Below are 14930 nucleotides of genomic sequence, written 5' to 3' on the forward strand. Positions count from 1 at the left end.
TTGTGATTAGTAGCAACTGAGAGCGTATTGGCTTTTACAGTACCTATGATTGGTAGCACTATATGAGGAACACCACGGGATAGTAAGAGTCCCTGTGGTTAGTACCCTTACGTGATGAACACCATAGGATGCCTGTAAATGGCGCCACAATGTGCGAAACAGCGTAGGTCTGTAATACATGTGTGGATTCATTACCTGTGAGTAGTACCATAATGTGTGGAATACCACGAGTCTACGCTACTCATGATTAGTACCGCAACATGACAAATAGCATGGTTCTACTTTCCTAGCGATAAGTACCATTTTGAGGGGTTGCTGACTTGGATTTTAGAGCTCTTTCAACTACAAGTATCATCAATTCAGTATTGTGCTATAGAAGCAGTCCCTTGGTCAGTAATACTATTGTTCTATGTCAGCTTCTGTGCATGTGAGGCACTGTGGGTCGGTTCCACTGACCATTTTAAATTCATATCCATCCATTCATTCTTCGTCCTCATGTTTTGAATTGTGGTCAATGGATGTTTTTGGTTTTTGAATTTGTCATTTCATTTCGTCTCATTTCGTACCATTAGGGGCCGATGACCTAGATGTTAGGCTCCTTTATACAACAAGCATCATCATCATCAGACACTAAATATAACACGTTTAACACTAAGCCAAGTAAGGAAAACATCTGAAAAAGCGAATAAATGGATTAACCTGATGAAGAGACTAGCAGGCACTAAATGGGGATGTACACAAGACACGCTCAACATCACCTATAACACATATATGAAACCTCTAATTAAATATGGAAGTGAGGTAATGGTCACAGGAAATAAAACATGTCTAGAACAAATGGAAAGAAAACAATCAAATGCCTTAAGATTTAAATTTCAGGAGCAGTTAAAACAACACCAATCACAGTACTACATAAAAATAACCCACCAATACAGAGAAAAATATGAACAAAAACAAGCTGCAATAAACTCAGTTAAAATGGAAGCATCACAAAAAGCAAATGGTATACCCAGAATAAGACACAATGAACAACTAAAAACCCAAGAAATACATATAACCGATGTAGCAATATTTTAAAAGCGCTAAGTATACCATCCGAAACTGAAACCACCCCTGAACCAATAAGCCCATTGGACTACACCTCAATACAAACCAACTTATCTCTCCCAGATGATCTAAAAATAAATAAAAAACAAGAGATGGTATCCCAGTAATGCTGAGAGGCTCGGCACTTAGATGCTAAATGAAGAATATCCTGAAGATCGGTGGTTGGTTCTTCTCAGATGGCTCACAAATAGATGACAGAGGAGCAAGTGCTGGAGTACCCTGCCAATTATTCCCACAATATGCTCCAGTAGGCAGATATAACTTTGATGGAGAAGTAGAAGCCATCTATCTTGCCCTACAAAATCAGATTTATAGAGTCAATTCATTTGAAAAAGCAGTCCTACTCACAGATTTACTAGCTGCCATACTAGTAGTATTCTCAAATACCAAACCCTATTCATCAATAATTCATGACATTAAATAAAACTTTAAAGAGAAATATCACTTTACAATGGATCCCCGAATGTGTAGGAGCAGAAGGCAACAAACTGGCAGATAAACTAGCAAAAAAAAGGTACTAGTACCTACATTAGAACCAAACTTCTGGCAGCTAATTCAATCAAGAACATAATCGTAAATAAAACCCTTGAAAAATGGAAGAAAGAAACTACCCAACTTAATAAAATGAAGAAATGGAGAAAAGACTGACGGGACAAAAATAAAAGCAAGCCAAGGAAAGAAGCAGTGGCAATCTTAAGATTGAAAACAGAACATTACTGCTTAGTTGCACATCTAGCTATAATCAAAATATACCTGACAGAAAAGTGCACCATCTGCAAAATTACTGGATCCGTGATGGACTTAAAACATCTACTTCAGTGCACAGGACTCAACCCAACCCAACAAAAACAAGGCAATTTACTAGCCCTATACTGCACAGCCAGAAACAAGATGAAACAAGACTCAAGACTCTGTTCTCTAATACAACTGTAATTTATTAATGTTATAGGTATATTACTGTTGTCTAGAGATATCACTTTTGTATCACGAACCTAGTACGCTGGCGTAGCAGGGGGAGAGGTGATACTCCCACGTGGCACGTCCCAGGTGGCGGATAGGGGGGTCCTAACCGGCTTGCCGGCGGACTTGAGGGAAATAAAATACCTCTCACGGAGCAAACACACAACCCCCTGTAGGTGGGGGACGCAGACGAAGAATACACCCGCGGCATCCCCTGTCTATCGTAAGAGGCGATTAAAAGGGGTGACCAAGGGATGATTGGATAAGAACCATGAAACTACTTGTGATTAGTATCACCACGGGTCTCTATTACTTGCGTGTAGTACCACTATGTTAGGTACCAAATAGGTTTGTGATTAGTAGCACGCAGGAGCACCGCACGGTCAGGCTTTTACGGTACCTGTGATTAGTAACACTATATGAGCGACACCAGGGTTCTGGCTTGCCTATTATTAGTACCCACTATACACGGAACACCATGGGATAGTACGACTCCTGCGGTTAGTACACTTATGTGATGAAAACCATAGGTTTGCGTTGCCTGTAAATGGTGCCGCCATGTGCGAAACACCATAGGTCTGTATTACATGTGCGAATTTCATTACCTGTGAGTAGTACCATACTATGTGGAATACCGCGAGTCTACGATACTTTTGACTAGTACCGCACCATGACAAATACCATGGTTCTACTTTCCAAGCGATAAGTACCATTATGAGAGGCTGATGACCTATATTTTGGACCCCTTTAGCTTGCAAGCATCATCGATTCAGTATTTTGAACTATGGAAGTAGTCTCTTGGTCAGTGTTACTATTGTTTTCCGTCAGTTTCTGAGACTGTGGCATTGCGGGTCGACTCCATTGATTGCTTCAAATTCATATCCATCCATTCATTTTTCGTCCTCACGCTTTGAATTCTGGTCAGTGGAGGATTTTGGATTTTTATTTTGTCACTGCATTTCGTCTGATTTTGTACCATCAGGGGCCGATGACCTAGATGTTAGGGCCCTTAAAACAACAAGCATCGTCATCATCACTTTTGTATTGGAGTTACTTCCCATTAAAGCCATAGGTTACATGATCAACTCACTACAACATACCTGAAAAAAAAAATCACACTATTAAACAAAGAATGACATGTTTCGTTCTTGAAAGAACATTATCAGATTCTATCAAATCACCCTATTCTTTTTCTTAGAAATGTAGAAGCATTTATATTTAAATTTTGTTTAATACTTGAGAATACAGGTGCTCACTCTGGGCATTCCATTCTGTGAGCACACAGCACTGTTAGCGGGCGGGCAGGCAGGCGATGAGCGTATGCTATTCAGACACAGTAACATTGTGGTTACATCACAGGCCGTCAAGGTTGAGTGAAGTCCTCCCAGTTACATACCAGAATTTGAAATGGAGGCAGAAAATAATGAAAGAAAGAGGGCAAAAGTCCACGTCATTTTCAATTTACGTTGTAAGAAATAAGTTATTTATGTTCGTTGCAGTTTATGTACAATAGAGTTTGGCCAACAATGAGCTCGCCTGGTGGCCATGATCGTTAAGGTGCTGAAGTCTAAACGGTCTGACAATGAGGTTAGCCAGTTCGAGTCCCGTTGGTCGAAAAAAATTTCACCATCAGAATGTTGGCCAACAGGATAGGGGAGGTGGTGGTATACAATTTCTAAACACTAGATTGCCAAAACCCTGGATTAAATTCCAAACCTCTCTGCAGTGCTCATATGGAGTGAGGGAATATGACGCTGCTGATGGCGATTCGTCCGTCGGATGTAGACGTTAAGCCTTGAGCAGACCTATTGGTGCTATTCGACAGGAATAGGCTATGTGCCAGCACCGGGTTTTATCCTCTCCCTACTATCATATATCATATCATTAATTTCATCTCATGAACTCCTGTGATGAGGTTGACGTCGGGAAGGGCATCCGGTCATAAAAACCTGCCACAACATATTCATTTCAACTCATATCCGACCCCGTAAAGAAACGGGACAAGGGTTGGACAAACAACAGAGTTAGACCAACAACCTCAAATATTTTTGTCATGTACATAATGAATTACAATTTTCATTATTAAATTTAAGAGGTGCTTTAGAAACATTTCTTATATAGTATGGAGTTAAGGTGGATAAGCTGTGGCTTGTGGTTGCTTGGGTTTAAATTATCTGATAAACTCACCAACAATGCAATCATGCTTACTGGGAATAACATCAGTTAGGTTACAGTATTTATTTGAAGGCATACTCTATATATCTATTTGGTAGATGCATTTACATTGTTGTTCTTTAGTCTTGGATAGTAAATATCTACGTCCTCACTCGTGATGAAACTCCCTCGCCATTTAGAGGCTAGCTATTATCATCAGATGTCTGATAAGTTTTAAATACTACTTTCACAAATTCAGTGAACAGGGAGTCACATAACACTGCAAAATCAAGCCTTAAACTTTTTGAATTATGTAAATACATTACGTTTTGCTGAATGAATAACAGGAATTTTACTTTTTTTTTTTTTTTTTTAAACAGAATACTGTCATTCCCATCCAAGGAATTGTAAATCGTTGCTTGTATGTTTAAAGCCTGTATCTTTGTAAATTGTAACACAAAAATTATAACATGTCAGTTTTCTTTGAATGTATAAGAAAATAAAATTGACCATTTATATCAAGCGTAGTGTAAATCAAACTAGAATATGTTGAAAAGGTCAGTTTTCTTGCAATTATAGCATTAGTTTGTTATTTTAATACTGTATCCAAATAAACATTTTTCTGAGTAGTGGTGGAAAGCTTCACAGTCACAATCGAACGATACTACTTCACTTCCCTTCAAAATGTGTTCGGTCTCTCGCTTCACTGTGACGTATGCATTCTACCAAATACAGTAGAGACAACACGCAACACTTCCGGATTTAGCTTTGTTAAAATGTGAGACAAGTTGCAAGTGGTGCTCCTAGTGGCTTGACCTGAAAGTTTGCGCTAAATTAAAATATTAATGGAAATGTATATACGGAGATGGATAAATAAATTACATCTAGAAAGAGTGTTACTAAGATATTAACTTCAAAGTTGCTAAAGCAATTCTGGATAAATGAATGAAGAATTACTTAACAGGTTATTATTTAAAGACTAAAATTAGACATATAATCAAAAGTGAATCTAGCAAAGAAGTCAGCTAAGGATAACATGATGGCAAGCATAATTGGCGGTCATACAAATTTTAGTGAAAAATGGAAGAGTATGTATAGGTACTTTAAGGCAGGAACAGGTTCCAAGAAGGACATTCCAGGAATCATTAATAAACAAGGGGAGTGTGTATGAGAGGATCTTCAAAAGGTAGCAGTATTCAGTCAGCAGTATGTAAAGATTGTTGGTTACAAGGATAATGTCCAGATAGAGGACGTGACTAATACTAAAGAAGTATTAAAATTTACCTATGACGGCAATGACATTTACAGTAAGATACAAAAGTTGAAAACTAGAAAAGCAGCTGGAATTGATAAGGTTTTGGGGGATATACTATAAACAATGGGTTGCGATATAGTACCATATCTGAAGTATTTGTTTGATTATTGTTTGCATGAAAGAACTTTACCAAATGAATGGAGAGTTGCTATAGTAGCCCCTGTATATAAAGGAAAGGGTGATAGACATAAAGCTGAAAATTACAGGCCAGTCAGTTTGACATGCATTGCATGTAAGCTTTGGGAAAGCATTCTCTCTGATTATATTAGACATGTTTGCGAAATTAATAACTGTTTTGATAGAAGGCAGTTTGGGTTTAGGAAAGGTTAATCCACTGAAGCTCAACTTGTAGGATTCCAGAAAGATACACCAGATATCTTGGATTCAGGTCAAATGGACTGTATCACGATTGACTTATGTAAAGCATATGACAGGGTAGATCATGGGCGACTACTGGCAAAAATGAGTGCAATTGGACTTGACAAAAGAGTGACTGAATGGGTGGATAGGTTTTTAGAAAATAGAACTCAGAGAATTAGAGTAGGCAAAGCTTTATCTGTCCCTGTAATTATTAAGAGGGGAATTCCTTAAGGCAGTATTATTGGACCTTTCTGTTTTCTTATATATATATCAATGATATGTGTAAAGAAGTGGAATCAAAGAAGGCTTTTTGCAGATGATCTTATTCTATACAGAGTAATAAATAAGTTACAAGATTGTGAGCAACTGCAAAATGACCTTGACAATGTGAGATGGACAGTAGGCAATGGTATGATGATAAATGGGGTTAAAAGTCAGTTTGTGATTTTCACAAATAGGAAAAGTCCTCTCAGTTTTAATTACCGCGTTGATGGGGGCAAAGTTCCTTTTGGGGATCATTATAAGTACCTAAATATTAATATAAGGAAAGATCTCCAGTGGGGTAATCACATAAATATGATTGTAAAAAAGGGTACAACTCTCTGCACATGGTTATGAGGGTATTTAGGGGTTGTAGTAAGGATGTAAAGGAGAGGGCTTATAAGTCTCTGGTAAGACCCCAATTAGAGTATGGTTCCAGTGTATGGGACCCTCACCAGGATTACTTGATTCAAGAACTGAAAAAATCCAGAGAAAAGCAGCTCGATTTGTTCTGGGTGATTTCTGACAGAACTGTAGCGTTACAAAAAATGTTGCAAAGTTTGGACTGGCTAGACTTGGGAGAAGTATTGAAAATATATTACTTTAAAGTATTAACGTATTGAAAAAGTTGATATCAATAAATCAATTATAAAATTTTAATATACTGAAATTCAATACGGCTGAAATAATGAAATTAATCATTTGTAAGTGGTATCTTCCGAGCTGTCAGTGGAGAGATGGCTTGGAATGACATCAGTAGAAGAATAAGTTTGAGTGGTGTCTTTAAAAGTAGGAAAGATCACAATGTGAAGATAAAGTTGGAATTCAAGAGGACAAATTTGGGCAAATATTCATTTATAGGAAGGGGAATTAGGGATTGGAATAACTTACCAAGGGAGATGTTCAATAAATTTCCAATTTCTTTGCAATCATTTAAGAAAAAGACTAGGAAAACAACAGATAGGGAATCTGCCACCTGGGCGACTGCCCTAAATGAAGGTCAGTAGTGATTGATTGACATTGGTTGATGATTGGGTGTTGCCCAGTGCACTTCTATAGATTTTAAAGAGAGAGGTTTGAGATTCCACTGTGAGTTGTAACAAAATGCAGTATTATGAGGAGAAAGAATAAGAGATGAAAGGAACAGCAGAGGTGACAAATTTAACTGCATTCAGACAACATAAGGTTTGTATAGAAGTAAATAAGTGAGCACTCGGCGTCACGATAATCCACTGCCAGAATTAGGCAAAAGGGAGGGGAGGATTACCCAGGCAAAATGATAATAATATACTAACGTGAAATTGAGGAAGCGAATGGGAACGTAAAGGAAAGGGCAGCGAATAGCAAAACGTAGTAAGTCAAATAATAGATAAAAATTTACATACTATTTGGAAACAACTTCAAACACAAAAAATGTACAATTTTCATATGAACAAATGAAGGATATTTCCTAAATTAGTATGAACACTGATACCAGCCACAATAAATTATGAAGATAGGTTAAAGTACCTTATCAACAACAAGGATAACAACAATAGTTACCAGCAGAAAATAACAATAGGACTAACATACGACGTGAGATTAATAATATAAAGATTAGCATTAAAGGGAGGATAAAAAAAAGGGAGAGGGTGATATAAGGGCAGAACACGAGGGGATCGTGTAGCAAGATTTAACGAAGCTAGCCTCATAAAAGAGAAATGTCAGTCCGAAACACACAACACTCGCAGTTTAAAAAAATGTAATTTGAATAGGAGAGAGCAAATTTCTTATTTTGCGTCCAACATTGACACAGTTCATAATGTCTAGTTCATGGCTAGGGAAGAAGTGAAGGCGTATAATCCAAAACACAGCATCAAAGCCATGAAATATAACCCACAAGGAGCCAGAGGGGCTTGAGAAACCAAGATCTGGTGAAGTCTAAATCACATAAATATCACATGAATATGATTGTAAATAAAGGGTACAGATCTCTAGAAATGGTTATGAGGGTATTTAGGGATTGTAGTAAGGATGTAAAGGAGAGGGCATATAAGTCTCTAGTAAGACCACAACTGGAGTATGGTTCCAGTATATAGGACCCTCACTGGGATTACTTGATTCAAGAACTGGAAAAAATCCAAAGAAAAGCAACTCGATTTGTTCTGGGTAATTTCCGATAAAAGAGTAGAGTTACAAAAATGTTGCAAAGTTTGGGCTGGGAGGAACTGGGAGAAAGCAGACAAGCTGCTCGACTAAGTGGTATGTTACATGTAATAAATATCATTTTTGATTGAAATAATAACAGTAAGTTATTTATTAGACTACCTAATCAATACAAAGTCTAGTCTTGGATTTAATTTTGTGTGGCTATTTCTAGCCGAGTGCAGCCCTTGTAAGGCAGACCCTCCGATGAGGGTGGGCGGCATCTGCCATGTGTAGGGAACTGCGTGTTATTGTGGTGGAGGATAGTGTTGTGTGTGGTGTGTGAGTTGCAGGGATGTTGGGGACAGCACAAACACCCAGCCCCCGGGCCATTGGAATTAACCAATGAAGGTTAAAATCCCCGACCCGGCCGGGAATCGAACCCGGGACCCTCTGAACCGAAGGCCAGTACGCTGATCGTTCAGCCAACGAGTCGGACTAGTCTTGGACGATTTACATCAATTTGTTAACTAATAGTGGTACATGTTTCGCCTTCTCTGAAGGCATCATCAGCCATAGTCTTAACCTTAAATTAAAAATAAGCGTCTAAATAACATGTAATAATGAAATGAATTTTAAAATCTTGAGGAGATTTGAAGTAAAATAACATTAAAAATAACAATGATGGTTTAAAAAATACAATGTGATGAGATATAATAGTGGAAGTATTAACAAAATTAACATTAGAAGGCTGCTAAAATAAGTGTAATGGATAAAACAACATTGTTATACAACAAGTAGTAAGATTGCATAAAAATAAAGTTGATAGTCTGGTAGGTTATAATTAGACGATGGCAAAAAATCGTATATAATCGAAGTAAAGAAGAGAGAATAAAAGTCAAAGGTTGGTCGAGAGATCTAAAGTTAATCATAATCTTGAAGAAAAAAGACGAAAGTCAGAGGCATATGGTGAAGTTGTAGAACACGTTGAGGATATGAAGTTGTAGAATAGAAGTTGAAGAACAGTTTCAAATAGGATCTCTATGGACCATCTCAAAATTTGAAGTAATGCTCAAAAGTTGTGAGTTTGTAGATATTCTAGTTGAAAAGGCATATAATAGTGGAATCATTTGACGGTGACAAAGATAGCTTGAAACAACGTTATGAGTTAGAAGTATTTGCAACAGTAGACTTCTTGCTACGTGTGTTATAGCTGAAGGTTTGTGTTGGAGGCCTCCAACTGATGTCATTCCACGCCATCTCTCCACTGACAGTTCGGAACATACCACTATGATAAAGATATTGATTCCCATAGGAAACCTGAAATATTTGTTCCAAATGAGTAAATTTATAATACCAATATAGTTGGTCCGTTATTGGTTTACTTAGGAGGACAATTTGTACAATATAGATCATACAAAGAGAGTTGAAAGTTCTTGTGGCCTTCAGTATAATTACATGTTAATGGTAGCATTACAGAACCATTTTGTTAGGTCATGCACATTGTTGCCCTTGCATTTATAGAGTCTCCTACCTCCATTTCAAGGACCATTTGTTAGCCTGACCTCTATGCAGATAGAGTTCAGGAACCTGCTTTACCAAGACAATAATAATGTTATTGTTCTTACGTCCCACTAACGACTTGACGGTTTTCGGAGACACCGAGGTGCCAAAATTTTGTCCCGCAATAGTTTTTATTTGCCTGTAAATGTACCAACATGGGGCCTGACATGTTTGACCTTTAAATATCACTGTACTGAGCTAGGATCAAACCTGCCAAGCTGGGGTCAGAAAGCCAGCGCCTCAACGGTCTTGAGTCACTCAGCCTGGTTTACCAAGACATGTAAAACTCCCCACCATAGGGAGGATTCAGGAACGGCAGAAGGAATTATAGATTAATGAATGTGTTGACTTTTTAAATTTATTTATTTACAAGTGAAATATTATATATTCCATTTACACAAATGGCTTGCAATTAAAAGTTCACAGAGATTGCCTCTACAATTAAACCTCCATGTTATAGTCAATATGTTATTCAGCAAATGATTTGGCCACCTTATCCATAAATGTTGCCATCTTCATATCCCTGTTACTCAAGCCATTGACGTCATGGGATGCCAAAGTAACTTGTACTTTGTTGTAAACATTAAACCATTCAGGATGATGATCCATCTTTTCAGCCAGCAGAGCCACACGGCTCATAAAACCAAAGGCCTGTGAAAAAACAAAAAAAATAAAATAAAAGCTGTTGTACTAATGTTGATTCCCACAATATTATTAAATCTTTGTTCAAACAAGAGCTGTTTTACCTTAACAAAACAATAATAAAAAGTCTGTTCAAAGGACCTGAGCATCTTGTTAAGATTCAGCGTAAAGACACCTAATAACCATCAATTAGCACATACAGTAATTTAATGAACCACAGAGTGCTTAAATACCAACAACAGTCAGCAAGTACACAGTAAATGATTTGATACATATATACATTATCATTATAGACTGTTATGCCTTTCAGCGTTCAGTCTGCAAGCCTCTGAGAATTTCCTAAACGTCGCCACAATCCTCGATTTACAACTAGTGTTGTGGCCTCGTTTAGTTCTATACCTCTTATCTTTAAATCGTTAGAAACCGAGTCTAACCGTCGTCATCTTGGTCTCCCTCTACTTCTCTTACTCTCCATAGCAGAGTCCATTATTCTCCTAGGTAACCCATCTTCCTCCATTCGCCTCACATGACCCCACCACCAAAGCCGGTTTATGCGAACAGCTTCAACCATCGAGTTCATTCCTAAATTAGCCTTTCTCCTCATTCCGAGTACCCTCCTGCCATTGTTCCCACCTGTTTGTACCAGCAATCATTCTTGCTACTTTCATGTCTGTTACTTCTAACTTATGAATAAGATACCCTGAGTCCACCCAGCTTTCGCTCCCGTAAAGCAAAGTTGGTCTGAAAACAGACCGATGTAAAGATAGTTTCGTCTGGGAGCTGACTTCCTTCTTACAGAATACTGTTGATCGCAACTGCAAGCTCACTGCATTAGCTTTACTACACCTTGATTCAATCTCACTTACTATATTACCATCCTGGGAAAACACACAACCTAAATACTTGAAATTATCGACCTGTACTAGCTTTGTATCACCAATCTGACATTCAATTCTGTTGAACTTCTTACCTACTGACATCAATTTAGTCTTTGAAAGGCTAATTTTCATACCATACTTATTGAACCTATTTTCAAGTTCCAAGATATTAGACTGCAAGCTTTCGGCACAGTCTGCCATTAAGACCAAGTCGTCAGCATAGGCCAAACTGCTTACTACATTTTCACCTAACTGAATACTTCCCTGCCATTTTATACCTTTCAGCAGATGATCCACGTAAACTACGAACAGCAAAGGTGAAAGATTACAGCCTTGTCTAACCCCTGTAAGTACCCTGAACCAAGAACTCATTCTACCATCAATTCTCACTGAAGCCCAATTGTGAATATTAATGCCTTTGATTGATTTTAATAGTCTACCTTTAATTCCACAGTCCCCCAATATAGTGAACATCTTTTCCCTCGGTACCCTGTCATATGCTTTCTCTAGATCTACGAAACATAAACACAACTGTCTATTCCTCTCGTAAAATTTTTCAATTACCTGATGCATACTGAAAATCTGATCCTGACAGCCTCTCTGTGGTCTGAAACCACACTGGTTTTCATCTTTACTTCCTCTCAACGACTGATCGCACCCTTCCTTCCAAGATGCCAGTGAATACTTTGCCTGGTATACCAACCAATGAGATACCTCGATAGTTGTTGCAATCTTTCCTGTTCCCTTGCTTATAGATAGGTGCAATTACTGCTTTTGTCCAATCTGAAGGTACCTTACCAACACTGCACGCTAATTCTACTACTCTATGAAGCCATTTCATCCCTGCCTTCCCACTATACTTCACCATTTCAGGTCTAATTTCATCTATTCCTGCTGCCTTATGACAATGGAGTTTATTTACCATCCTTTCCACTTCCTCAAGCATAATTTCACCAACATCATTTTCCTCCTCCCCATGAGCTTGGCTGTTTGCAACACCACCAGGATGATTTCCTTTTACATTGAGAAGATGTTCAAAATATTCCCTCCACCTCTCCAGTGATTCCTTGGGATCTATTATGAGTTCACCTGAATTACTCAAAACACTGTTCATTTCCTTTTTCCCTCCCTTCCTTCCTAAGATTCTTTATTACTGTCCAGAAAGGTTTCCCTGCTGCTTGACTTAGCCTTTCCAGGTTATTACCAAAATCTTCTAAGACTTCTTTTTGGATTCAACAACTATTTGTTTTGCTCTGTTTCCTTCATCTACGTACAAATCCCTGTCTGCCTTGGCACTTGTTTGGAGCCATTTCTGATAAGCCTTCTTTTTACGTTTACAGGCCGCTCTCACTTCATCATTCCACCAAGATGTTCGCCTTTTCCTATCTTTATACACAGTTGTTCCTAGGCATTCCCTTGCTGTTTCTACTACAGCATCCCTGTATGCCACCCATCCACTTTCTATATCCTGAACCTGCTTACTGTCTACTGTTTGAAACTTCCCACTAATCATATCCATGTACTTCTGTCTAATTTCCTCATCCTGGAGATTTTCTACCCTTATTCGTTTGCAGACAGATTTCACTTTCTCTACCCTAGGCCTAGAGATACTTAGTTCACTACAGATCAGACAGTGGTCTGTATCATTGAAAAATCCGCAAAAAACTTGTACATTCCTAACAGATTTCCTGAATTCAAAGTCTGTTAAGATATAGTCTATTTTGGATCTGGTACCCCTAGCCTCCCATGTGTAGCGGTGAATAGCCTTATGCTTGAAGAATGTATTCGTAACTGCTAAACCCATAATAGCACAGAAGTCCAGCAAACGCTTCCCAATCCCATTAGCTTCCATATCTTCCCCACATTTACCAATCACCCTTTCATATCCTTCAGTTCTGTTCCCAACTCTCGTATTGAAATCGCCCATTAGCACTATTCTATCCTTGCTGTTGACCCTGACCATGATGTCACTCAATGATTCATAAAACTTGTCAACTTCATCCTCATCTGCACCCTCACATGGTGAATACACGGACACAATTCTTGTCCTAATTCCTCCGACTGACAAATCTACCCACATCATTCGCTCATTTACGTGCCTAACAGAAACTATGTTGCGTGCAATGGTATTCCTGATAAACAGCCCTACCCCAGACTCTGCTCTTCCCTTTCTAACACCCGTCAAGTACACTTTATAATCTCCTATCTCTTCCTCGTTATCTTCCCTTACCCGAATATCACTTACTCGTAGCACATCCAGATGCATCCTCTTTGGTGACTCAGCCAGTTCTACCTTCTTTCATCCATAAGCCCCATTAATATTGATAGCTCCCCATCAAATTCCATTTCGTTCGCCAAGTTGTTTCCAAGGAGTCCCTCGCCTGTCAAATGGGAGTGGGACTCCATTACTTCCATAGGTCCGAGGCTTGCTTAAAATGTTCTGAGCTTGGTAAATTCATGAAGCAGGATGCTACCCTACTTGCACATAGTCCAAGTGAGGATCTCTCCTCTAACGGGTTATGGACCACCGGTGAATTGTATAGTCCTAGCCGCCTGAGCACAAAGAGGGCCACGACTCAGAATATGTCCGAGATGCCCACTCCCATTCCATAGCAACTGGTATTCCGACCCTCAGGACCACTTACTAGGCCACTCAGCCGTTGCCCTCAGGTGATTAATTTTGTACACAGCTGTACATGAAAATTGTTACAGCTTAAATCAGGAAATTTAAATTTAAAACATTAAGAAACTAGTGATCATATTAAATAACTAGCAGGATACCCGTGCTTCGCTACGGCATTATACTGAAATTTATAATTGAATGCTTATTGTTTTAGATATATAATCTGCCGAAATTCGCGATCTGACTCGTTTTCTGCGAGAATCCACCAAAATTCCCGATCTGACTGGTTTTCTATTAATTTACGGCACGTTTCCTCACATTTTTCAATCTTCCTTTCCAGCAATCGAATACGTACTTCCCGGGCTAGGCTCAGGTATTCCTCCCGGTCAGTTGGGTCCGTAAATCTTTGCCATCTTTTCCTATAATCATTTTTAATATGGAAAAAATCCTTCAGGAGATCCGGCGTGGTGTAATATTAGGTGCCTTGGTGGCACTGAACCCGCGGCTGGACTGCATTCTTAGTCATTACCCGTCCAGGAGCCGTTTCCAGCGCGGTCCGCACATTTGACGACGGTCCGGAACATTATTATTATTATGTGTTGCTAGAATGGCTGATGACAGGAAAAACCGGAGTATCCGGAGAAAAACCTGTCCCGCCTCCGTTTTGTCCAGCACGAATGTTACATGGAGTGAGCGGGATTTGAACCACGGGACCCAGCTGTGAGAGGCCGGCGCGCTGCCGCCTGAGCAACGGAGGATCCTTATAAGTACATTACTAACAGTAAAATCAATTGGTCTCACCTCTTTCTACACCCCACCGCCGTTACGTTTATTTACCGCCACCCCCCCCCCCCATCCTCCAAATTAAAAGAATGCTTGTTTCTTTATGTTTAAGGGAGATTCCAAACACCAATATTCACGTCTATTACCTTCAGTTTGAGAT

The 14930-nt window shown here is 38.9% G+C and overlaps 1 protein-coding gene across 1 annotated transcript in view; it reads right to left on the reverse strand.

Moving 5' to 3' along the window:
- Positions 1-10188: 10188 nt before the first annotated feature.
- Pcd (pterin-4a-carbinolamine dehydratase) overlaps positions 10189-14930 on the reverse strand; it is a 76235-nt gene continuing 71493 nt past the window's right edge. The window contains exon 5 of the mRNA XM_067156199.2: positions 10189-10495. Within this exon, the coding sequence (XP_067012300.1) occupies positions 10313-10495 (183 nt within the window). The 3' untranslated portion in view covers positions 10189-10312. The remainder of the gene's footprint in view (positions 10496-14930) is intronic.

Source organism: Anabrus simplex, chromosome 1 (genome assembly GCF_040414725.1).
Source record: "Anabrus simplex isolate iqAnaSimp1 chromosome 1, ASM4041472v1, whole genome shotgun sequence".
Classification (NCBI taxonomy): Eukaryota; Metazoa; Arthropoda; class Insecta; order Orthoptera; family Tettigoniidae; genus Anabrus; species Anabrus simplex.